The sequence below is a fragment of the Caloenas nicobarica genome, chromosome 3, assembly GCF_036013445.1.
Source record: "Caloenas nicobarica isolate bCalNic1 chromosome 3, bCalNic1.hap1, whole genome shotgun sequence".
In the NCBI taxonomy this organism is placed as follows: Eukaryota; Metazoa; Chordata; class Aves; order Columbiformes; family Columbidae; genus Caloenas; species Caloenas nicobarica.
In genome coordinates, this window is record NC_088247.1 from 96,020,103 (window position 1) to 96,047,503 (window position 27,401).

The window sequence follows — 27,401 nt, forward strand, 5'->3', positions numbered from 1 at the left end:
TAGACAAGTGTGTCAATGAAAGATAAGTAGGATTAGAAAAAACAGACCACAATAAACCAAGAATCTATTTCCAACTCTTTATCAGTCTTGATTAGTTAACTGGGGAAAAACTGAAGCCTAGCTGTAAAAGACAGTGATAAGTTTCGAAAATGTGTGTCCTGTGATAACACGATAGCTTTTCTTTCCAAACATACATATAAGGTACTAGAGCTGAGAATCAGTTAGGAATTCACTTATTTTTCCCAACTCCAAAAGTTACAGTTCAGTATTTTAAAATATAGTTTATTATGTTTTTACTTGTGTAAACTGGAACAATGATTTAACATCTGTATTTGCTGCTATCTTGACAGGTAAACTGGCTTCCAAGGGAAAACCAAACCTTTCTTTCTCTTCTTCAGGTAATTTCAATTTAAAGTAAGTAGCTGCAGCTTCATTAAAATAACTTCTCTGGACTCTTCATTCAAGTGGATTTAAAGTAAAAAGTTCAACAACAAATTACATGTTAAAAAAAAAATAAATTTACTTACACTGTTTTTCTTTAAGCTTGCCTTTTTTTTAACAATAAGGCATAACAACAACGTCCAAATCCTTCAACCACCTTAGAATACTTCATTCTCAGCAAAAATTGATTAATATTTCTATATTTCAAATATATTACATGCCACGGGGTTTTATGCAAACAAAACTGATGGCTTGAAGGACAGAAAGCCAATTTAGTAGTCTTACTAAAGAAATATATGTTCAACCACACTCTTAGTCACCAGAGAACCCACACAGGTGAGCCGCAGAAAAACAGACCGAAATAGTTCTAAGTGTAGCAGAACGTAAGATTTTATCTGCATTTCCTTCCTAAAATAGAGACATCAAAAAAATAACTAGAAACTACAACAAATCCTCAACTTACTTCAGGGTGTTACAATAAATCGTACCAAGGCAAGTAACTGTAGTCACCACTTTGCTTCCAAAGTTTCAAAGGATGTCAAGTCCCTCAGCTCATGGAAGATGCTGGCAGAGAAACAGCTCGGGAGCACTAAAACTCTTTTTAAAAAGAGTACTGTATTCTGAAGGGTAAGGCAAAATTCTCTTCAGCACGGTGTTTTATTCAACTATTTCACTTACGCAGTAAGAGTGAAATTCTGATGGAGACTTCTTAAAGTCAAACAAACGTTATCATCTTCTAATCACACAACCACGTGCTACAGGTCTGGGCGAGCGACTATGACTAATATAAATCAGGAAAAAATAATTTAGTTCACTACCTATGGGATATACTTCATCTTGTTTAATAATCCAATTTTAAGACAAAATCAAGTTATGACGAACTTTATTATTCTTAAAACAATTACACCTAGCTGAAAAATGCAGATGCTTTTTATACTTTTTTAAAATTGAAGCCAAATTTCACAAATCTTACCTGATAACTGGCTATTAAACATACATTATTTGTCATTTCCTATTAAAAGGAAAAGAACTATCTGAATAGAGGCATGTTAATATGCAACAGTTTAAGAATGTATAGCTAATGCATAAACATTCTGAGATGCAAGTGAACCTCTCCCTGTAAGCAGATAAATTAACTACAGTATTAAGAATAGTTAAATATTTATTTAGAGATTTCCTACAAAATTTTTATAGCTACTGAGTTACTGTCAATGCATATGTTTCTAAAAATAGCTGATCCTCCCATAGACATAAAACTAGTTTTTCAGGTGTTATGCTCCTAAGAGTCTAGGGGAACCGTGTCCCCACTCCAATGCTTGGCAATTTGGGCAGACCTTTTAAAATCTACTACCTCAGGGAAACTGAAGATTTCATTGTCGTGGGACTGCCAACAGCTTATTCAAACCACACAGCCCTTTCTCCCCTCCCTCCCTATCACTTCATTATTTTGGTATACTTTCCCAGAGGCACCATTTATTTCCTCAACCAACCACCCAACGAGGTATATCAAAGCAAAGGAAATAAAATTTTAACCATAGTCATTTGAAACAATTTTATATACTCCAGCAAACAGAGATGGAAGAGCTTCTCAAGTGTTATAAACCACAAGCAGGTTTTATTCGAAAAAGTTAGCGGCACCATATAACTCTTCCAACACTGCAATTCTTAGTTTGAGAAGCATCATGAAGGACAGCAGAGTACTGCTCAGGAGAATTTGCCCACGCTGTTGTACAAAAAGCACACAAATGCACAAAACATATCCAAAACTGTAAGATGCGCATGGAAAAAGAACAAGACGCTTATCACCACAACTGAAAAATACTCCTCTAAAATGCTCTGAATATCTTCTCCAATGAACAAGATTATTAGGTTACAGAAGTTTAAAAACAAACAAATGAAGCAACAAAAAACAAACACAAACCAAAAACCATAAAGAAAAACTTCTTCAGTTCTCTCTCCTTAAACTTGGTTTAGCTGGTTAGTGACCCTTAGTTCATTAATCCCCTCTAGATCCAAATTCTTTGAAGAAAGGAAAATACATGAAGAACATCAAGACTAGTAAGTATAACAGAAGAAAAGAAAAATATTAAAGACAGAGGAGAAGATAGGAAAAAATGGGGAAGAAATGCAGAAAGAAATAATTTTAATGCAGAAAGAACAGATGGTACTAAAACCAATACCTGGCAAATGCATTAAGACCTCAAGAGAATCATTACTTGTTATGTGAGCATACAGCCTGCAGACTTCAATTGGATTATTCCCATGAGTAAAATGACACACATACAAGCTTGCCAAGTTAGTTTTAATACCACAGGTAAAAGCCTATATCCTGCCTCTACCATAAGCATTTTCCTACCTACACTTCTATTTTCTGTTCCTTTATGTTGTCTAACCAGTAAACATGAAACATGTACCCAGTTATTAGAACAATTAAAACACATTAAAATGTGTTAAAACTAAAATCACAATTGCAAGTCTATCTTATGCTTTCAGTAATAAAGCTTGCTGAACACCTGAAGTCGATTTTTGTTTTATATTAAACAATATGACTTAATGTTATTGAAATGAAGCCATTGTTGAGATAAGGTAAAAATTACATCTGAAGTGCTTTGCTTACATTAGTACAATGAGATGGAATTTGAAGCCAGACCTACTTAGGATTTTTCCTACTGAAGAGAAACACTATTTCACATGAGAAGGGAGCAGAAAAGCAATGAAAACTCCCTGCATTCCTGTTACACAAATCTACTGCACAAAGGAAAAAAATAAAAAAGGAGCTGCATTTCTAGTACACAGCTGCTTTTGCAGGTCCCCAAGACTACTGCTTCAAGTAAAACAAATGCCTTGTGGTCTGCCAGCCTGTATTGTCATGCGAGACCTCCTCTGCTTCCATTTTGCTTTGCGAGTTGAATGTGAATATGAGTTATTTGATATCAATTCTTGTCCAAGCAATAGGAAATGTTCCTCCAAAGGTTTTAACCTGCGACAAGCCTCCTCATTGCTTCCAAGTCCAGAAAAAGGGTATGAACTCTTTTGCTTCTCTATGCTCGGACAATAGATGTACTTTCTGGTGGATGGACACTTTTTCAGGAAAGAGCTCATACCCCAGTGGTATGATTAGTCTGAGATATTTTACCGGTGCCACTGTGTGCCACAAACTTGCCTCCACACCCAGAGCCGGAGGGATGAATTCTCCTGTTACACACATTTTGACACCCTGGAAGACTTTAATAGTTTTACCAGGCAGCAGCTGTGAGCCAATCTATCTTGCTGGCAGCCGCAAGTACCAGACTGCTTTATGCTTTCCTTTTCTTTGGTGTCCAGGTAATCTTTGTTTTTGGAACTTTTTGTGAATGTTAACAGCACCAATCATGCATCAACATGTGGCAACAACAGCGCAGAGCTGCCAAAAGCAAAGATCTTCTCACTAAGAAATTCTTAGCAAGCCATCTACTAAAAAAGGAAAAAACCAAACAAACCAACCCATAAGTGCACCCACACACTACAATCCCTCCAAACCCTGTAGCTGCTGGGGACCTGTTCCCTAATCTTGCTTTTTCACATTTCAAATCCTGAATGCTATTTTTGGACCTGGTAATTTCTCCTTTGTGTAGTTATTCTTAGCTGTGTGCAGAGATGGAGAAGTACTACTGTAGCCTTTTCATTTTTGAAAGATTTTCTCTATTTAGAATGACTTTACATTGAGAAATACTAAAGAGGAAAATAAGCCACATGCGAACACTCCTAGTCTGCTTTTCACTGTGCAATAACAGACAAGTGTTAATTCTGTTACAATCCCTACTTTCCCCTCATACAGCATGTCCACTTCATGCTTTACGAGGAGGCACCAAGGTGGCTAAAAATCTCACCTTCAGTTTATCTCATAGAGTCTGCAAATCACCTACCCCTGTAGGAAGAGCAGTTTGCTTCTGAAGCAGGGCCAGACAGACAAAATCATAGGTAGTAAACTCCTGATAGCCCATGGGTTAGAAATAAAAATCTACGCATTCCAATGTGAGTTTTTTCACTGAAGACTGGACTAAGTTCAAAATAAGCATACAAAAAAAAATGTAGGAAAAAGAAAAACAAAGACTACAAGGGCGATGCAAAATATTAGCTTCAGCTATGGTTGATTCAATCTGTCAATCTGAAATAAAAGGATAAGAAAACTAATAACAGAACGAGCTCACCAGATACGCAACGCAAACTAACACAGAGGGTGAAGAGATCTCTTTTTGCACCAAGTTGGGCCATCAACTTCAGAATGAGAAAGATCTGTAAAAAGTGGTTGAGATTTGTCCCTTTCAGCACAATTCAGAGTCTGCTCACAACACTTGTTTTTAGCTTATGAAAAACCTGTCTTCGCAGACACTGCTGAGGTGTCAACAAGAAAAAAAACCCTGAGGTTTTAAAAAACTAATTTCAGCAACAAGTAGGAAAGATTCCTTCGAACTAGTTTAGATATTGTCTCTTACTCAGATTAAAACTCTTGTTTGATGGAAAGAGTCGAGTTGGCTTTTTTTCCAGTACTATGATTCTTGTAACTTCAGTTTATTTTTAAACTATCTCACTGTGTTGCCATACTTCAAATTAAATACATTTCTCTCCATGTCTTCAGAAATACATACACTTCATTCTGTTTGCTCATTATTTACGTCAGCATGTATTTAAGGGCTGCTGTTGAGACAAATACTTCTGTGAATCAAAGCCTCAGCATTTTTTTTTTTTTTAATAAAACCTGCCCATAATATTTACCATGAAATTGTCGTAATGCGGAAATCCAGATTTTTGACAGGATCACAAACACCAAAAGGAATTTTGGAGGAATACAATTACCTTTGCAGCAACCATGACTTGACTAGTAAGAGCCTGTTATGTACCCATAAAATACTTCAAAGAAAAATTAACAATGACTTCCTTGAGTATTATTTTTGTATGTCAGTTCAGACCTTCTGCCAGTCCTACTAATCCACGGAAATAATACATTTATCTTTGTTAAAATATTTCAAGAGTTCTTTATCTATTGAATGAACTTAAAATACAGAAATCAAAAGTGGAACCCAAGGTTTGCAAAAAGCTATGCGTGAACTTGTTTTGAAATATTAAAATATTGATGTTTAAGTTTAAATCAACATTAATCTCAAGATCATTCTTCAAGACTATCTTTAGATTAGTACAAAATTCCAGCTGATTTCGTGATAAACAGTGAAGCTAATGTGTTGCCTGGTGGTATTAGGTAACCTAACACAATGGGGACACATCCACCACAAATTACATACAGTGCCAGTTAGTCATAACACATTTAAATTCCATGTATTAGCTCATATGTGTACATCTCTGCCTCCACCCCCACCTCTTTCTCCACAGTTACATGCTGTTATTAGAGATGTAATAGCAGAAAGTTGAAGATGCTTGGATATTCCACCGCCCCCTTGCGCAAGAAATAATTAATTTATTTTTCACTGAACAAATGTACCTGGAGAACTCGGTATGGCCCCAGGACCCCCAGAGTCCCAGTGAGGAGATGGCCCCAAGGCATTTTGCAGCACACAGCACGTTTGCCCTGCCTGTGCATGTAGTTTGCTGGGTATGAGACAGCTCCAAGTCAAAGGTCTTTAGCCATGTTTATGCATATCCCAGCTCATCTGCATTTAAATGGGAAGAATAAAGTTCTATGTTGCACACGTTTTACCCACAGTTTTCCACTTGGTCGTTTTCTTTTTGTCATGATGGACAGCAGACAGCAAAGAGTGGTTCAGTCAAAATTCTTGCTAGAGGTCTATTTGCAGAGAGTTACAGAAGGAAGCCTCAATCTTGATGAGACCAGAGATGCATATTGGGTAGATAAAAGCTGCATTTATAAGCAGGGATGACAACAGTCTGCCATTTAGCAAGCAAGAGAGAATGGCAGGATTCAGACTCCAAGCCAATTAAGCATCATCACTTCCTTCCATCTGGCAGAGACTGCAAAAACACTTAATTAAGCAATGTGATCTCTCTGCCACATCTAAAATAATTCAAACTTTCAGCATTTTCAGCTTTTGCATTTTCAGCCTGTAAAATGCAGCCATCCAAACAAATATACACAATGATGTGGCACCAGTGTTACACTAGTGCTGGCGTAGTGGGTGTACTTCAAGGCTGAAATACAGGGATTGAGCCCAGAGAATCTAACCTTTTATTTAATCAGAGGCCTAAGATATATACCAGAAATACAGATAGCCATAGTTCTCTCTGAATAGTTTTAAGTTGGAGTAAATTCAAACAACTCAACTCAAATAGTTGTTTGCAATAGAAAAGGAAATGTCCACAGACACGAAAAGCAAAAATTAGTGCCAACAGCAACTAGTTTCTTTGCTTTTAAACAATCCTACGTATTTCAAAGTTGTAAGGTGAAAGTTATTAGACTCTGGCCAAAAGAGATATTGCTGGGTGGCTACATGGCTACTTCTTACCAGAAACCTACTGGTGGCAAGTTCTCCCTGCAGATTAACAAAAATCAACTATATTCAGAAAACGTCCTTATTTGGTGGCAATGAGGTTTCGGGTTTTTGTTTTGTTTCAATTTAGGAGCAAGGGGAAATGTAGCCTCTACTATGTCCCTTCACTTGAATAACTTCCATGTGAAGTCGAAGCTGAGACTCAGAGCTGCCCACAGACGCCAGAAGCCCCAGTGACAGGTTAAATACTGCAGCTGTAAAGCTTTTCACCATTTAAGTTAAAACAGAAACCTTTAAACAGAAAGTAAGGTAAATTTTCAGGGGGTTAAGTAAATAAACATTAGCAAGCAGCAAAATTAATAAGCGTATTCCAGATATCTATTTGCCATATACTATAAAACCACTCTTCCAAAACTAACCCCTCCAGCTCAAAATATACCTGCCTTCCCAAATGAGACAGAAAAGGGAAAAAAGAAGAGATCAATGGAGATACATTCTAAATGATAACACTGACTCTAGACAGAATTTACCAAACGTAAGCGTACCTTTACTCGGTGCTGATTTTCTCACGGAAGCTACATGGTCTTCAGAGATAGCAAGACGCCTGAGCACATCAGCCAACGCTGCTTTGAGCACGGTGATTTCATCCTCTTGCTGCTGGACTCTCAGCTCCAGGGCTGACAGACGGTCCTGGACATCAGACGTACTCGCGGCTGAGATGCTGTCATCTGTACAGTGGGAAAAGAGAGTAAAAAGAGGCATTTAACTGTTTCGTTCCAAACTAAAAGGCACAGAAAGAAGCATGTACAGCATGTCTAACCCATCACTTTGAAATACTGAAGGCGTTCAAACATGTTCAGGCAAAGGAGGGATGGATATTAATGCTTCGAGACAGAAATGTTACTAATCATTAACTTGGACTGAAGACTTAAGGAGTCTGGCCCTATTACAATCAGAGGAGAAAATGTGTTTTCTGTTAAAATAGTGTAGAAAGAAAAACATACTTACCAGCAGTAGGAAGACTGAAATTAAGCTTATTTAAATAGCTAACTAAATTCACTAAAAAGGTATAAAATCACGGTGAAATTTTGCAATATATTCTTTTGGAACCGCTGAAGATTTTGAAATGTGATCCGTAATTTTAAAGCAAGATATGAAGTTAAAAAAAATAAGTCTGCAGTTGAACATAAATGTATAGCTAGCCATGACCTGATTGCATGAAGCAACAATTTCAATTTAAATGGTCTAGATCAGAGTTTTTAAGTCCAGTTCCTTCTCTTTAATTTTTTTTTTTTTTTTTTTTACATCACCACCCTGCGTATGCCAAAAAACTATATGACATTATAGCAGTTGGCCTGAAGTGAACAGAAAATAAATACACTACAAAAAGGTTCCAAAAAATCTGTTTGGCCACACAGAGATAGATTAGCATTGAAGGCATAGTCCAGCCAAATCTATTCTTCAGTGGTAAAAAGGAAATTACAGCTTCTGCATACTCCTTGCCTTTGACAGTTCTTTGCATTATTTCTGCCAATCCAAAATAACACATAACAGATTTTTGTATTTGGCTGTTCCAATAAATCACAGGCCAAACACTAAAAATGACCCATAAAAGAATACGTTGCTCGATCACATGGTACTGAATTCCTTATCCATCGTGATTTAGGCTTACTAAAAACTCAGGAAGGAATTTCTAATACAGGTTTACAAAATTTACCTGTATTATACAGGCAGTATAAGTCCATATTCTATGAAATATATACAAACAGTGAATTTACAGATAAGGGTAAATAGCTGGTATTAATATTGTGACTATATACAACCTAAACTTTAGTTCACTAATCTTACGAAGACATACCATGGAAAAAAAAAAAGTTAATATAAGCCACAATCCTAAAGTTATTTTTCACTAAAAAAAAAAAAAAAAAGCCTTCGTCTTGGAAACACTTGCATAAGGGCACTTTTAAAATAAATGTAAGCAAAAGAAACACTGAGTCAAACCCCTCAAATAAATTAAATATGAAAGAGATTAAGGAGGTTAATGCCAACTTCTATTCAATTAAAACATGATACTTACTACTAAAGAAGCAAAAATGGAACCAACCAAAATAAAGAATCACAGAAATACTTTTACAACACTAACAAAACTCCTCCAAGGAATTAGTAAAACAAACTAATATAAGTAGTTAAATGTATTCACAATTATTGTTAAATTGAAAGGAACACTTAAGATTGCTTTGATAAAACAACTCTAACAAGAAGACAGTTTTGTGTATTGATTTAATTCACTATTTGGTTCATCCAAAAGCAGAAATGTATCACTTCACGGTTAATACTATATTCATTCAGGCTAATAAATAAAAAGAACTGCAGGGGAACTAATAAGGCAGGCAATCACACTGAGTTCACAGACAACAGATTAGAACAACTCTGAACAAAATGTCTTTGCTATCACCAGCCATAACTGTCCCTCCCACATGCAGAAAAGTTATTTTAATGACTCTATAGCCCAGCATATCCAATGTACTCTCAATAGCACTTTACAAATCCAGACCAGTGATACCTGCCCAAAGTTGGGAAGGACTGTGTAAGATTCTTTTAATTAAACCCCACATTTTCAAAACACAAAACCCCATCTGTTTTATGGAGCTAGTAGAAGTTCCTATAGGCACATATACCTATGCAGCATATAGAAAGGAACTAAGGTCAATTTACATAAATTAATTCATAAAGAAAATATTTTATTTTAGGGAAGCAAATGGACTGAAAGAAGTACCATGTAATCCATACTTTTGCTATCTTTACAATATTAGCCTTTAAATATATGCAGCGAATCAGTCAAAATGAACATTGCAGAAGACAGTGACAACTATTTTCTAAGTATTATGATCATTATATCTCATCTCACAGTGAAGTAGTAGTCCAAACACAGAAGAGAGAGGTTTGACATTTCCTTAAAAAAAAAAGCTTAATTTTTTTCCCTTTTTGTCTGCCAGAGCCTTCAATTAATGAAACATTAAAAGCTCTTATAATGGATAAATTATGGATAAATTCCCAGGCTGTATAAATACACAGATTATTATAAAACATTTGTAAAAGGAGTTAAGTAACTATGTCAAATCATCATTTTAGAAGCCAGACATCACTGTGTTCCCTGTGTGGAGTCCAAATAACAGTAATTAACAAAGCAGGAGAGGCTCCACTGTTGGTCGGTCTCTCCGATGAGCTCAGATGGAATCACCCTACCAGAGCGGTGGCTGCCTGTCATTGGCAGCTTTTTTTCCCCCACCAGCTACTAACATTGACTAGACTTCTTCTGCTGAACCCCAGCACCCCAAAAAAGGAACGTATTAGATGGCTCCTGCAGCTCCCAAAGCCACCGTTGTGTCACTAACTCCAAAGGGGAACAGGACAGCAAATCTTTCTGCCCTATAAGGCTGCAATGCTTTTACCTCCTCAACCTATCGAGTGAGATGGTAGAGGCGTTGGCCAACGTTGACCTCTGTGACCTGCGCTATGGAGGCTTAACCCTAGACATGGCATGGAGGGGCAGAAGGACTCTCAAACTCAGCCTTATCACAACAGTTTGTGAGAGGTCATAGCTGTACAAATGGGGCATGAGTAGGAAAGCAAGAAGGTTAAGCCATTTAGCTCATTCAAAAATGGGCTATGTGTGTACAACTGGAGAAAAGAGGTTTCGAACCACCAGTGGCCGCTTTGCATTGCAGAGAGGGCACATGAGACACAGAGACTGAAAGGAGAAATTGGACAGCACGAAGATCACTTGGAAATCAATAATATTTTGGTTGATCGAAGAACTCAGTAGCACACTGGGAAGATACTTTATTGTTCTTTATCACTCTACAGAAGCAGCATCTGTTTCAAGTGATGACAAAACCGAAATACCTCACCCATGACAGCAAATATTCAACTGAACTCAAACATGCCCTTCTTGGCAGTGTCTAAAAAGTAAGTCAGCTAGGGATTAGCTTAAAAGAAGATGCCTTGAAAGTAAACACAACTGCAATCCTTGAGATCATTTTGACAAATCTGCACAATGCAAAACAATACTACTTTTTTTTTTGTTATATAAGTTTCCAAAACCTCTTCCAGATTTCTTCTTCCGTTAAAATTTTTTTCTAATAATCTAAATAACTGCATCAAAAGAAGTTTAAACAAAAAGCTTCCTTCAAGGACATATCCTTCCCCTTTCAGAAGGGAAAGAGCTTGTATGCAAGTACACAGTCAGTTACTTTGGAAGTTGAAGTCCATCTCCTCCCTTCCTCTTCTCCCACTCCTGAACATCTGGCCTTTCCCTCATGCTGTTTCAGACATCCATCCAGGCCTTCCTTGAGCCACTCTTAAATAAATCTCCCTCTGGTTGAGTAGATTATTTATTTAAAAAGGGAAACCAAATTAGGAAACATACAAATTCCTTGCTAAGTGTAATTGACTATTGATTAGTTCACTTAGTTAGCTTTTTTTAAAAAGACCTTTCTAGTCACGTGCTTATGTTTATTACAACAAAATAGCATCCTTTCTGATGTGCTGGTCACATTTCCCAAGCTGCCCATGACCTGAGCATTCTAAGTAACCACTGGGAACAAGATCCATTAGAAAAAAGCACCATCTGCAGTGCTCACCGGTCGCAGTGAGGAGACGCCCACACAGATGTGGATCTAAGGTCCTTCAGTTTTAAAAAGTGGTTTAAGAGAAGAGTATTGGTACTCAAACGACAGCAAAAACATGCAAGGTCTAAACATACAGCACCGTAACTTTCAAAACAAGATGTCTTGTTATTTTATCATAGTTCACTAGTTTGATTTTTAATTTTAGCCATTAAAACATTAGTTCTTCCTCTGCTTTTGGAGTAAGCAGGGATGATACATGGGATGCTTGTATTTAGTACTGATGAGACATGTAGATGACCCTAAAAATTAGGGTTCATTTTTCATAGCAAATAAAAGGCATTAAATAGATGCTTTATGCTGCGTGGGACTCCTCATAGTCACATGCATCAAACCACTCCCAGCAGATTAAACAAAGCAGCAGCTCAAACCACCCCCGAGACTTCGGCCAGGAGCTTTGAAAGGGGTACCCAGTACCTAGTGACGGTACTTAACGAACCTCCCAACCCACTTATCACTCCTCGTGTGTCACCAACCAGGCACGTGAGGATAACAGTCTTTGAAAAGCACCACCCTGCACCACTCACTGCCTAGGAGAAATCTGAGCTGGCTACATTTGAAAAAAATATATCTTACTACTGAACTGTCTGTTCTGGGGCCCCTCAACAATTCCAGAGCCTCCATTATCACTTCTCTGAGTCAATTCCTGCCAGCCCCCAATTTTAGACATAAGCAACATTTCAGAAAAACAAGTTCTACAAACTGCAGCACATGGAAATTTAAACGACTGGGTGGAAAATCCTACATTTTATCCAATAAAGCCACACAAACCACAGATATTTTTAAATCCTTCTCTGCCAAGGCACCCACACAATTTTCTATGTTTTCCCCAGAGTGTTATGAGTTTTATATTACAGAAACACAACAGAAATTACTTGGACTGGCATAAAGATCTGGCTGACAATTTCAGGAGATAATTGGCCCAAAAGAACCACTTCTCACTAGGACTGTGGTCTGTCTCTTTGTGCAGGAAGGTACGTATTTGCACGACTTGCAATTTTTCTTCTGAAGAGCAGTGAATAATTTGACTTTGGATGAGGGTTATATTTCCAGAGAGATAACTGTCATAGCTGTTTTTCCTACCCTGTTAAGTACAAGAAAATTATCTGCAGTTTCCTGCAGCTCACTTTTCCTAAGACTACCTTATACATAATTATCTCTAAAAAGAATTTTTTTAAAAGGTAGAATTAGAGTCTACACTCTTTTACCCACAGTATCTCCTGCACTTCCTCCAAATGCCAGCACATACAAATTATCTTGGTTTTGTAAAGGACGTGAGTCATGGGAAGAACATAAGAATGGGAATTAAACCACACAACACTAATATGGAAGGTTAAAAAAAGCTTACCCTCTCAAACGACACTGTATTAAGTTCTAATGTGCCCCTAGAAGCTAGACCTGGTGGAATGGAAGCAGAGTGGGGAGTTCTTCCTTCCTGCAAATGCAAGACTGCAGCCTTTGATATTCCAAGGTACGCCACATATCTTTGACTTTCCCACTTTTTCGCCCTCTTTCCCTAATTTCTTGATTATTTTCATTCAGAATTAAAAACAATGCAGTACTTGATCTCACACGTATTACTGAAGACAAAAGTAAAATCTCTTTCTGTACTTTTTTTTGTAGAACAACAAAGCAGATGTTTTGAGATGGTTACAGACAAATCATTGATTGCAGACACTGGTCCCCAGCTCACAGCTCTCAAATATGCAGCATGTTAGTATTTCCAACATCAACTAAACCTTTTATTTCTCTCTTCCACAGACATCTCCAGGTTTTCAGGAGGAATGCATGTTGCCCCACATCACTCATTTGCTCAGGGTTGATGCTGCGCAAGGACCATCATGTTGAGAAAACTGTCTTCCTTGTGCAGCTCATTAGATTGCTTAATGTTGCATAGTACAATATTATTTTAGTCCCCTACATCCTAGTTAATTAAAAAAAAAGTACTACCTTCTACTAGCATTTCATGAGGCACTTTCAAGTCCACAACAAGCAGCAAGTTTCTTTGCACAGCTCCTACTGCAGAATCAGACCAGAGTGCAATGTCTAGTGGATAGTGCCTTAAACATCAGAAGTGATCATCTCAATGACTAATCTGCATTTTTAATCATAAACTGTGCAAAAAGATGGCTTTTTATTCACTTCAAAATTTAGCAATGCAATCCACCATGTTGAATGATGGATACAGAACTTGGCCATAAAAACCCAACAAACCACCAACAAAAAAACCCAACCCTCACTCAAGTCTGAAAATCTAGACTATGCCTAAAAACCTCAGTCAAAACCCTGAAAGGAATATAATTTATGTTGTTAAGAATTTATGCATGACTTGAATAAATGTAAAGTGGCCCATCTGGAAAAGATCTAGACAGATCTGTATAGGTATAATCACACATCCCAGAAGTCAATTTAAAACAAAACAAAACAAAACCCACACAGCACACAAACCAAACAAACCACAAAGCAAATAAACAAGCAAAAAACAGGCCATAAACTAGAAATGTATATCATTAAAGCATTGCATTAAATTTTAAAAGAAGAAGAAAGATACATAACTACACTGGACAAAGTTTCCTTAGGTCTTTCCAATTCAGCCCAACATATATTCATTATGTAACTGCAGTGTTTTGTCTGTAGATGATCCAGAAGATGATTTTACCCTAGCATATGAATATTTTGCAATGCAATAGTCACTACTGAGCTTTGCTATTTGTGGACTGCTTGACGGTTTGTTTGAAGCGAGTTCATGTCTGTGAGCCTACTACTGCACCATTACATTATAGAGAACATCACCTGTGTTTTCAAGCAATCTCATTTTAAAGGGTTGGTCTGACCTACCACTTCATCCCTAATAATTAGCAGTTCTACTTGTATATGCTAAACAGATTTGTGCACGTAGGCTTTCATATCTTTTTTTTTTTATTTTTACTGACATGAAAAAGCAAGGGAAAGAGAAAGATTAAAAGCTGATACAAAAACATCCTGAAAAAATAACTTTGTAATAACCATAAATTACAGGTCTTATGACAAAAATATTTTTGTAATAATCCCGTCCTTCTGCTATTGTAAACCCTCATATTATTTTTAATACAGATAATCTAGAAATGTATCAGCACAAGATCCATGGGTACAACTCCACCCATGCTGTATTTGGCCAACATGAGTATTCAGGTTGCCTAACTTTCCAGTAACTGTATGATTTACTGCGCACACAAGTTTCAAGAAGAAACAAATCAGACTTGCCAATACTAGTTTTGATATGTAGACTGAGAAAACAAAACAAAGCCAGGACTTACACACACTTCTCATATTTGACATTGCTATCCCTATAATTACTTGAAGAGGCAGGTAATTACGCTGTCTCTCTCATGTATCCTTCCCCAACTGCATACCTCAAATCAGCTCCACCTCCATCAAGATACATATCAAGAGTAAAACCATTTACGGGATTTTGACCACCCACTACTTAAAAAGCCTTGTGGTTTTAAAGTATTTTTCTTCCCCTAGCATTGCTCAGCTCTTGATGCTCCCGATACTCTTCTGAAGCTCAGGACACTCCAGTGCTTGGCCTTCAACCAGCAAGAACAAGCCCTTATCTTCCCAAATGATGTTTCTGATGAGCAACCTCTACGCTCCACAGACAGAACTCACGGTGGCTACAGGCACCTGATTGGGATCCCCCACATAACCCGCTCTGCAGCAATCCCAGTCACCCCAAGCTCTTTTTAATATCTGACACCACCCTATTTTCATGTCACAGTTAGAGAAAGAGAGGGGCAGAGAGCACCTTTTCTAACACGTATGCTTGGAAGTTCACTTAGTAACACCTGCAATGAGCTGCTCTACCCTAACTTACACATGCATTAAAAACAACGCTTTGGCACACATATATTGGTATCCCTTTGCTGGAGTTATTTCACATCGCGCTAGAAGTGTTAGAACATTTCCATGATAAAATGCTAATTTAAAAGTTAAAAATTAACAAGTTTGCCTGGCACGAAACTACGTGGGCTAAAAATTTCAGAGCCTAGAGCTCTCCTCCCCTATCCGCCCCCAAGCCCAAACTGATCTAGTTAAAGTTTTCTAAGAAAACAGCTTTTCACATGCTGAAGAGCGAACAGATCCCTGAAGTCTGCCCTCTTCACCCGGGGCTGCGCCACCTCTCGTCTCCCCGCACCACGAGCAGGCGGCACCCCAGCCACCCCACAGGGAACCTCAGCTGGCTCCAGCTTTGCAAAGCCAGAGGCTGGGGCTGCCAGAGCAGGACACCATGAGCAGGACAGCGCCTCTCCCACGCTCCTGAGGCCGCGCCGAGGCCGAACCTGCGCGTTCTGCCGAACCTGACGCACCGGACACGGGGGCGGAAAAGCGCTGAGCTCTCACGGGTAGAGCACACCAGCAGCAACCAGGCTTTTGAGGTGGGCAGGGCTGTCCTACCCACACACTTCGACGATCAAAGAGTTTCAAACTGGGCAATTACTTGATTAGAAAATTGGGTAATTAGTAGATGCTTTTGACCTTAATCTCTTTTTAACTTCACTCTTCATCTGCTAAATGCATCATCCCATACCACATAAAGGTTAATTAACACTTGTGGGCTACTGAGGCACCACCGTAAGTGCTGTAGCAAAGTCAATGTTGAAATTCACGTATTTCTTCAAAAAGCAAGACTAAAAGCCTTGCCATAAAAATTACATAGGAAGCCATGCAAAGAAAATTATGGCAACTCAAAATACTGAGCAACTGTTTTGAAGGCAGAATCACCTTTTCTGAGTACTGACTTGGGGGAGACTATGATCAAGTAATTAAAGGCTGTATCTTAATATCTATATGATCCAGAAGATTAAATATAGTCTTGAAAGACTACTCCAATTCTGGCTTTTATGTTCAGTGTTTGACTTCCTGCTCACAATGCTTTTCTTTAACCATATTTCATTACTACAAAGGTCTACAAAAGCCAGCAGCATTGTCACTGATCCGCTCAACACAGTGGATTACATTAATTAACCATATTCAGGCTCGGACGATAAGTACCAGGATCCAAAACATTACAAAGTCCAGCAAACGTTGCAGAGTTCACTAAGAAACAAAGGATCATCTCAAAGACTCTGGTTTTCCTGGAGGATTTTGCAAAATCATTTACACAGACAACTCACCTGGTTGGCAAGGAAGTTAGTGTGAAGTCTTGTAAATGAAAAAAGGGGCAGGCAGAGGGAAACAGCAGGAAAAAAAAGAGAAAGGAGAGCAAAGAAGAGCAGAGGAAAAAAGAAGAGCAGAGGAAAAAAAGAAGAGCACTCACATTAATCTCATTCTCCAGCTCTCTGCATCCGCCCCCTCCCCCCTGGGGCCACTTAGTTTTTAACTGCTCTTGTCAAAGCAATGATGCTAATTCCTGCTCAGAGAAGTGTCAGTATAGTTAGGTTTCTTTGTGGTTTTTTGTTTGTTTGTTTGTGGGGTTTGGGTTGGTTTTGTTTTTTGGTTGGTTGGTTTTGGTTTGGTTTTGTTTTCCAGAATTTAAGCCCAAATTCATACAGTTTACCACTAATTTTCCATGCTGTATTTCCAAAATATATTTCCAGAATATTTTTTTCCAGTAACGTGCAAATAAAATCCAGTTTGCAAAACATACAATCGTTAGATTGCAACAACACAGAGGAAGTTCAACATTCCCCATCACTGCGTTACATCTCTGCCTTTGTAAAATACATGAATTCAGTAGTACAAACATAGTTTTAGTCTGAAACTTATGGAAACTCTTAAATATTTATTGCTTATTTGGGCAACAAACTAATCTGTGTTTTTGTTCTTGGTGTGCTTTTAACAGATACATTCTTGCCCCCGAGGAAAGCTGTTTCTACTGTTTAATCTTACTATACTCTTAGCAATTCCAGGGTACAATTTCAGCAGCAAAAGACAAAAGCACTGAAATCATTAAGTGAGATAACATCAGGCAATGCAACATAACCTCTTTTATGAAGACAATTTATTATTGTACCATGCAATGTTTATTTGCAAAATTTTACTCATCTCAAACCCTGAAACACGAATAATCTCCAGCTTCTGTTATCTAGGAATCAAGATAGACATTATCTCTGTAAACAAGTGTTGGAACAAAAGTGTTGAAAAAGCGTGTCTGAAATTAGGTGTACTGGGTGCTTTATCATGCTGCTCTTTTCTCCTTCCCCCAGAACTCACAAACAAGTATCTAAGTTGTAACATTAAAAATATCACTGTACAAACTAAGTTTCTTTGATCTCATTCTGTGCTATTCAAAGCCACTCTATCACAAATGCTGCTATACAAAACCCCATCCAGTCAGGAAAAATACAGAGTCCTGGTCTATTTCATTAATTTCCTTTTTTCAAAAAAAGAAAAAAAAAAAGAAAAAAGAAAAAAATTATCAATAGTCTCCACTTATGAATCTGGGCTGTACAGGTTGTGCAGCAGTCAGCAGTTGTTTGTGTTTCAGAAGCAATAGATGTTATCTTGTAAATTTAGTATTATGTTCACACAATAAGAATAGTCTCCTATTGGAATGATAGTCATGCATATAAAAATACCAGTACTAGGGTATTGCCATGTTAAAGAGATTCACTTCTTGATGCTGACACTAAACGCAGAGCATAGTGCACGCTGTTCCCACTCATCTTCATCTTCCTTCACGCTCAAGGGAAAGCTGCTCAAGCCTGGCCATTGCAGCATCATTTCACACTCAAAATTCAGCCTCAAGAGCAGACACCCCTGTTCATCAGCACTCCCCCAAATTCAGAGCAAACCTCTCGTGGGTGCCTAGACAGGAGGGCAGGATGCCACACTCCTCGGCAGGACAGAGCCCTCTGCCACATGGCCTGTGCCACCTCCCCATGGGCCACCAACCCACTGCAAGTTGGTTGGGTGGTGCTGGCATCGCCCTGGGTGCCCAGAGCTCCCTCTCCCCGCCAGGGAAAGCCTTCCCTTTCGGCTCTGGCAGGATTCTGTGCTCAGCAGAAACGTGCTTACACTAGAGGAGGGGAGAGGGACCAGGGCTGGTACGTGCAGAGGGGAATTTGACAGCTCTTATCTCTCTAAGTCACAGGACACAGGGATTTCAGATAAAGGTAAAATCTGTTTGGAAAGAGACTCAGCGACTCGGTGCCTTATCTTAGTTTTCTGGTATTTCAGGTATAGGAATTCCTTCCACTTATTCACAGCCCTGCACAGCCACTGCTTTGTTACCTCTCAATACCAGAGCCCATTCAGTAAAACACCAACTTTCTCCCTGACAAGCTAAAGCGTCCTTGAAAAGTTATTGTCCTTCTTTGCAATTTCTTATCCAAAAGCTAATGATGACAATACCCTCCTTCCCTTGTAGAAAAATAAGCTCTATTAAGAGACAAGCCTTCTAGAGGGAGCATTAATTCCAGCGTCAAGTTTTCTCCTGTGACCACCCACCAGGGTGGCAGCATCTCCTGCAGAAGCAGCCCTTACCCCAGCCCTGCGCTGAAAACCTTACACCCGCTATTGCCGCAGGGGATACCATCTCGCAGTTTTAAAACCTCTCCCGTATCTTGTGGGCAAGAACAGATGTAAAGTTTGCTTCTGATATCTTCAGAAGTCCATTGTTTCTTGCAACTGCAAGACTAAATAACAAGCTAGATCCAGCACAACACTTCCAACAGCAGCAGTCAAAATCCCACTGTTGTTCACCTCCACCAAGACACTTCCTCAACCTTTGCAAGTGCTTGCAGCTTTGGTACTTAGAGGAACACCTCTACAACAGCTAATGCTTACTCCAGGTGAAACCAAGCCAACAGTGGTGGTTTTTTGCATCGAAAAGAACTTCTCTGTAAAGATTAGTCATAGCATAGACACTGCTAAGCTATCTGCTTAGTTTCAAGAATAAAACACAAGCTGTAAAACTCCCACACAGCCAACCTGTAAGGTGGTATCTGCAAATCATCATCACACATTAGTCACAATCTCCATTTCAGTTACTACAGAGGAGCAAATATTGAGAAATAAAGGGAATATTCGCACATTGTGTGTCACAGAAAACATTTCAGACCAGACAGCAGGCAGAAATATCTATACTGATGTAAGTCAACAGCCACCCTCAAAAAGGGGAACCGAGCATAAATACAATTTTAAAAATGACTAGCTCTTTAGTTAAGTTCCCTTTGTTTTATTGTGTTAGAAATTAAACAGTCCCAGAGAAGCTTTGAAGTTAACACCTATAAACAAGGTGTGGGTGGAAAGCACCACTCACATCTTTCCTGCTGCTGTGGCCTGACAAGGGACTGACAGCACAGTTATCGACCCTGCCATACAGCAACATGCTACGTTTGAACAGCTGTAGAAACATTTAATGTTAACATTTATTATTTTACAAAGAAAGATACTCTTTTAAACAATTCAGACTGCAGGCCTACCATCAAGTGTTGCCACGTTTTCCTTAGTAAGGACATTACCAACAATAAGTTTCCACAAATGCTCTACAACCGAGGTAATTGTGAAATCAAACTAATTTAATTTATGAAGAGGAAGAACTCTTGAACAGGATGACAGACTTCTCTATATGTGTGACTACATATATATTTTAAAAAGCTGAAGTTGGGCTGCTTCCACAGAAATGAATGCATAAAAATGAAGCCAGATTCCATGGTAATTTCAGTTGCTAACCCTGACAGTATTGTGCCTAAAATGGAAAACTCCACTGGAAAGGGAGGAATTAGGTCTCATCTCTATTTAGGCTAAACCACAAGGCATGTTTCAGAATCAATTCACCTGCAAGCAAACACAAAACACATGGAAACAATGTTATGTGACACTATAGCTTCTCAGAGAAAAATCAATCCGTGAACAGAGCATTTTGGACAACATAGGCAGGCTAAGACCTTCTAAAATTTCACCTTGAACATATTTCATGTAGAAGTCCTACACAAAATCGAAGGGTCATAATCGCTATCGATAAATCATACAAAACCATCACGAATGTATGCGTGGAATTTGCCTGCATGGAAAAAAGATCACTTTTTTTACAGGGATACCTTTTCCTTACTTTTCAAAGGTTCCTTTAGGAAAATACATACATTTCTTATATGGAATATTTGCCCAATTTTGTAAACATCAAAGGGACCATATTTCTATCCAAGTTGCTTAAATACAGCACATTATTTATCATAAACAATATCTTTATATATATATATATATATATATAAAAAAAATCTGTTCTTTCAGAGCCTCTGAAGTGGAAACAATCTTCGGGTTTCTTTTCCCACTATTTGCTACAAAGTAACAGTTTTTAGGTAAAGAAAACATCCCTACAAATAGCAAGGGATATGGGACTGATGACGGATGTGTCTGGTATTAGAAATGATCAAATACTACAAATACTTGATAGGGAAACAAGAATTAAATCTGGTTGTGACTAGGTAACAGCAGTGTCCTGAACCAGGAATAAGCTGCATTTTCGCCCATTTTCTTCCAAAATCAAGGGATTAATTAACCAAGAACAAGCGCCACCCAAAGCCTCCTCAGAAATGGGAACCTCTATGTGCTGATGTACACCCGTTTTAAAGAAGCAGGAACGTTTTGCTGCAGACATACAGCGGCGCTGACGCCAGCAGCGTTCCCACTGCTGCTCAACCTGCCCCCGCCACATCGACCATCGCTCCCCCACAGACCTTGCTGCACAGGGTATCGCTTCCAGCTTTCAATAACACACCAGAAAACACCAATGCCAGGTAACACCCGCTTGCAACCCACTGAAAGGAAGCCTACAGTTTCATATGAATACACTTCAGACTAATGAAGTGAAAAATGTACTGGGAAAAGCTATATATTGTAGGCCTCCAGTGTCTGCCATTCGGTTCTTCTTCCTTTTCAAAATCTTGGAGATTTCTATAACTTTTTTTTTATATCAGTGGGGGGAACAATCTAAAGCCAAAAAATAATAGTTATTCCGAAAGTGGCTATTGTTTTAAACGACCGAATTATGTAGTTTGTTCCTTTAATGCTTATGCTTTAAGATTGATTAATTCCACATAACACTTACTAAGCATTAGCTATACTAATTCAGCTATTTATACATATAAAAGAACCATCCACTACTCTGCACAATATTGTCAGTCAAAATAATGGGATCCTTCATGCACGAAAAGGATTCCCCCCCACCACGACAGAATACATCAATAAGAACAAAATTGTTTTCTACATTTTCAGTATCTGCATTATTATACAATGTTTGTATTTTTAGTGTTAGCAGGAAAGAATTAAAACAGCTAGTATGAGCATGTTCTTTGGGCAACCACCTGGGCTACAGCCACATAAACTATCAGGGAGTGAGCCCAAGAGACAGTTAACAGCATCATAACTTCCACGTAGCAACTACTCAAGCACATGCTCTTACTCAAGAGCAAACACCAGGTTGTTTAACCTACTAATCCCCATTTACTAACCTGCTATGTCAACAACACGCTGTAAATTTCCGCCTTCACATAGCGCTCTGCAGCTCTTGTCCAAGCCCACACTCTAACGAGGTGTGACCAGCCTTTGCAACCTGCAGCTTGCATTGCAAAACATCCCCGTACGAGAGCGCTCCACGAAACGCAGCCCGGACACCCCTGAGTCAACCCGCAGGCAGGGAGGACAAGTGACCCTGCCCCAGCGGTGTCACTGCTCTGCCACAGAGTGAGCAGGGCCAGGAGCATGGCTTTGTCCCCCCAAACTCCTGCCCCCAGGGCCACTTCACCACCAGCCATGTAATGTAACCCCAACATAGAAGCTGTGTGTGATCAGTGCAAACCACTCAGGAATCAAAAGCCACCTCCCAGCTCCAATTTTTGCCCCTTTACAATTAAAAAAACCAAACAAACAACCCCCCCAAAAAACCTTATTGCTCAAGACACTGTGCCACTCAAGCCATTGAGCAAATGGGTAAAAGCAGCGGTGGTGGCAGCGTGTAAAAACCTGATAGACCAACTCAATCAGCTTCTCACGGAAGGGAACGCTCCCTTCGATGCATTTCATAAGTATCAGAAATCTAACTGTGGGTATTTTCAGAAGCATTGAAAACCATGAAAAGTATCAAAGGCAAACAAGGCCCAAACCTAAATTCACACATTTTTAGAGCATAGGAAGAACGAAAAGGGTGCTGGGAGAGAAAAGCAAACGCAGAAGACACGGTACCTAAATTCTATCTGTTGTTATGATATATCAGAGCATCTTCTCATCACACAATAAAAGACTGTGACTAAAGACTGTCACATTTGGTCATTCCTTCTTCCCCGCTCACAGGGATTCCGCATGTCCAGCAGTTCTTCTCTGTTTCTTTGCAAGTTCTGCTCTCAGAGCCACTCTGTCCCACTGCAGAATGAGCAGGTTGAAGAAGCACTTTAGGTTTGCATGCTGCAAAAGGGAGGTTTCCAGCACTGCTCCTTTCTTGATTAATTTACAATTTGCCTGTGCAAAGCAGGGGTGTGATGTTGTGTTCATAAAGATACTTTCTTATGTTTCTTAATCTGGGCATTACTCAAAATTTGAGAGCGAAGACTCAGTGCTGAGAAAGTGTGTGCAGTCTGAATCTGACCCTTAATGACAAGTTTGCCGCATCAGCTGCACTTCTGATATTTCACCAATGTTGATACTTGAGCAACTTTTGAGTGTGGCTTGCAATTACTTTCTGCAACTGCTTAGAAAATGCTAACCATTACCCTGCACAAGTAATCGTTATCTTCTCAGCCCCCTCTTGAATGACTAATACACATTCCTAGAACTGTTAGAAGTGAAATAGACACCCAAACAGGCAAAGCAGAAGAAATATTACCAAAAAACGTAACCACATTTTTGAAAGTTAACTATCAAGTTAAAGAAATGAGACTTTTCCATTGAGTCAGGGTAAGTATTAACCTTTAAACAGTATCAGATGAAAATCCCTATGGACCTTTACAATATTTGTAATTTTATGTCATATCTACATAGCACTGCTGTTACAGTGCAATATTGCAGATATTTAGTCACATGCTATAGTGTAATGATGCAGATATTTATTAAAGTATGTACCAGTATACTTTCTTGTTGTTGTTTCTCAGTCGAGACACACATTAGAAGGTTTTTAGTGAGCTGTGTACGTGCAAACATCTACAGCACATCTGCAGTCAGTGACATGCAGAGTCAAGCACCATGTTTGACCTGAGAGGGACGGATCCCCGCGGCTCTGTGCGATGCCACCGTACCAGCCTGTCCTATGCACATCTGGGTCACACCAGGCATGTCCCTTCTCTCGGTTACCTGGAAAGGGGGTAGTGTCTGAAGAAGAAATGGCGCTTTGACAAATTTAATGTAATTAAGCCTGGAAACAGCCCACCCAGCTTACAGCTCACTTGATTATGTATAGGCTCAGCTAACTCATAAAGCAGGTAAATACTGCTTAGTCCAACTGTGCTTATAGCTACTCAATATAACCACTCAATAAAAGCTTCATTTAACTCTGCCAAATTAGTTGAAGGTGGTAAGTAAAACTACACTAACATGATAAGGAAGTAAAACTTAAAACCAAGTATACATTATCCTGCAAATTCTAGTGGACTTATGACTGTGTAAGAGGCAGCAATGGTATTTTCACAAACTACAATGAGATGGGATTTCACCTCTAGACAGAGGACAAGGATCTCAAGATGATGATGTTGAACTGATGTGGAAAATTATGCCAGTAAAGAGCGGTGACTGTCATAATTTCCTTCTATACAGTATGGTATTATAAGCAAAGAAGCATATAAAAGGAAAGTAATAACCCATCTGTCCCTACATTCAGGAAGCCCCATTTCCAAGCATTTAAGCCCTTCAATTATAAGCATGAATGGCCCCGGCTACAAAAATGCAGCCCTTTGCATTCATTTCTCAGTAACTACCATTCCTCCTGGTACAGACCAGTTTGCCTTCTGTCAGGGGATCAACAGGAAGCAGAGAATTTTCCCAAAATACAGCCTAAAGCATTTGAACTACCGTAACCCTGGGGAGAAGATGCCCCAGCTTTTGTAGAATACCTGGGTTGCATTTCATTACGTCTAGAAAATAAAATGCTCTGCCATCTTCACTCAGGAAACTTAGAGTTCTTTTAAGTGTGCTACTATCAAATAGTTTTTTTCTGGAAAACAGGAAAGCATGTTCAGAGAAACTATTAACACATTTCTAGCCCAGGACTGTGGACAATAATATTCTAATACTGCTTTTAATTCTTTAAACTTTCTCGCTAATATAACTTCCTGATAGCAAAAACGCTTAAATGAGTCTCGGGCCGCTCATTAAGCGCAACGAAAACCCTCTCTAGGTCTCACCAGCTGGAATTCTCATACTCAGTGAGCCAGCATAGATTTATCAGGCAGGCTGGTGGGAATTCTCCCCTCGTTCACTAAAAAAAAAAAAAAAAAAAAAAAATCAACCAAAGGGAGGAGTACTTGCTCCAAGTCTGATACTTCTGGGAGACAGAAATGATAATAGGGATTGATTACTTAACAATTACTCAGAGCAAATAATCTAAAGTAGTTTTAAAATTAGCTATAACAGTACTGACTCTGACATAGCCAAATCCTGTGTCAAATACACTGAAACCTACAGCAAGTTGAATTTTTAATCAAACACTGAATACTGTAATGTTTTAGATGTATCAACTAAGAGGATACAGACTTTCAGACTGTTTCTTTAACTTTACTTTTTTTTTTTTTTTTTTTTACAGGATTAAGATAGTGATAGGGAGTTCTACGTTTATCACCATTATTATTGGCAGAGTAAGCCCAGAGTAAGGCTAGCTCAAAAGTTTTCAATGCAATTACATCAAAATTTTTCTCATTTAAAAAGGCTTTGCTGCATCAACACAAACATCATAGTTGCAGTAATCAAAGATGATAAAAAAAAAAAAAAATCACTATTTAGGGATATGTAATCCCCTGAAATAGGCTGATACTTGCTTTATTTAACTGGTCTCCATCCATTACCTAACCATTTTTAGGTAAAACACCAAGCTGAAAGTAGGACTTCTATGTCAAATTTGTCTACTTTTGCCCACGTAACAGGGACTAGAAAGAACAAAAGCCCTTGTAACATCTAAATACTTCAAGCAAAGTCCCTTATATTAGATACTAATTCAAAGTAAGTACTACTTCTCCACAAGCAGCCATGCAAGGCAGCAGGAGCAGCACCGTCCCCCTCTCCGTCAGCGAGGTGGGGGGCAAAGCCTCTGCCAGCCAAGGTGCCCCCCAAGGCACAGGGACACCTCCCTGGTGAGCAGCACAAGCCCACGGGGGGCTCAGTCTCACCCCTGCGGAAACCCTGCAGAGCCACCAACACCATCACCTTTACCAGCAACGCCTCCAGCAACTGCGAAACCGCGCTGCAAAACAACACCTAAACAAACTCTCTGCTAGTCTTAGCGCTAAAGAGAAACGTATCCAAATAAATTTAAGAGCCTGAAAGCAACGAGGTTTACAAATTCAGAGACGTTAGTGGTTTTTCTTTTTTCCCCAGTTATAAATAGTTCACAATGCCAAGTGTCATCGGAGGCAAATATTTAATCAAGAAGCATGCAAAACTAAAGTTTTGTTTGCATGTAAATATTTTCCTTGGTCAAACTGAAAATACATACCCTGATCCATATCACCTAAACTAAATTCTAGCCCAGATCTCATTTGATAGCTAAGATCTTCCTGAAAGGACATGTTATGACATAAGCCCTTGCCTTAGCTTCAGTTATAAAAGGCTAATTAAATACAAATAGGAAAAAGAAGCCATCCCTACTGATATCGAACAAGCTTTTAAAAAAATCTGATTAAGCTGTCTGTCAGCACTGATATCCCACATGTTTAAAGGAATTGCTAGTTCTTCACTTCTGAATTAGGAATTCATTTTCAGCTTTGGCAAGAAATGAGCAATTGGATTTACGTATAGTGATACCTGTGCACAAAACAAATCACAATTACAGGTAAAATAGAGAAGTTCCGATAGAAAAGCATATCACTATAGGACACTTATTAAAAAAAAAAAATCCCCCAAAACCTCACCTGAAATAGCCTACTGCTAGCACAAAGCCTTAATCTCCTTCAAATGAAACAAGAATGAGCATGTACAGCCAAAAAAAAATATTAATTAATTCTTTCTACAGCTTAATCTCAGGCTTCTTCCTACTTGTTACAACTGCAAAGTTGCTAAAAGCCTTCAAGGCAAGGAGTTCTCAAGGATGAGGTTAGAAATTTCATATGAACAAAGCACTTATTGATCCTCCACCGTACCAGTTTCTTATCACTATAAGTTAACTTGTCAGTCAGCACGCATCCCTCAGAAAACTTTAGGTTTAATGACAGAAGTAGGAATCAAGTTTTAAACCAGCAAGATCTATTACACTGCTAAAAGCATCCAAAGACACATCTTCTTTTAATTGCGAATGCTGTATTTAACTCTTATACAGCAAAATCCCCAGTCCTGTATTAAGATTTTAGTCGAAATAATTTTCTAGGATGAAGAAAAAAATTAAAGTAGAACACATGCCCTGAGAAAAGAATGTATTTCTTGCACTTTATTCTGCTGGATTTCTAGACAAATCTCAAAGGTAAGTCCATCATGCAACACTCACTCCTGCAATTCAAGATATGCCCTAAGCTCAAGTGTGAGACGCTGCTGTATTTTTTACAGTCACGGATACTATTACTACTGACTTTAATGGCTTTTAGCAATGTCTTAAAATAAACCTCTTCTCATCAGTAACAAAGCTGCAAGTTACAGCCATAAAAATTGCTGTTCTTTTGGATTTTGTTCTGAAGATAAACAGTTAAACATTAGCCTTTCTTTTCTACCGTAAAAGTCC

The 27,401-nt window shown here is 38.8% G+C and overlaps 1 protein-coding gene across 3 annotated transcripts in view; it reads right to left on the reverse strand.

The window, feature by feature from the left end:
* EML4 (EMAP like 4) overlaps positions 1–27,401 on the reverse strand; it is a 164,653-nt gene that overhangs the window by 66,377 nt on the left and 70,875 nt on the right. For all 3 annotated transcript variants that reach the window (XM_065631052.1, XM_065631051.1, XM_065631050.1), the window contains exon 2: positions 7,427–7,609. In XM_065631052.1, coding sequence (XP_065487124.1) covers positions 7,427–7,609 — 183 coding nt within the window. The remainder of the gene's footprint in view (positions 1–7,426; positions 7,610–27,401) is intronic.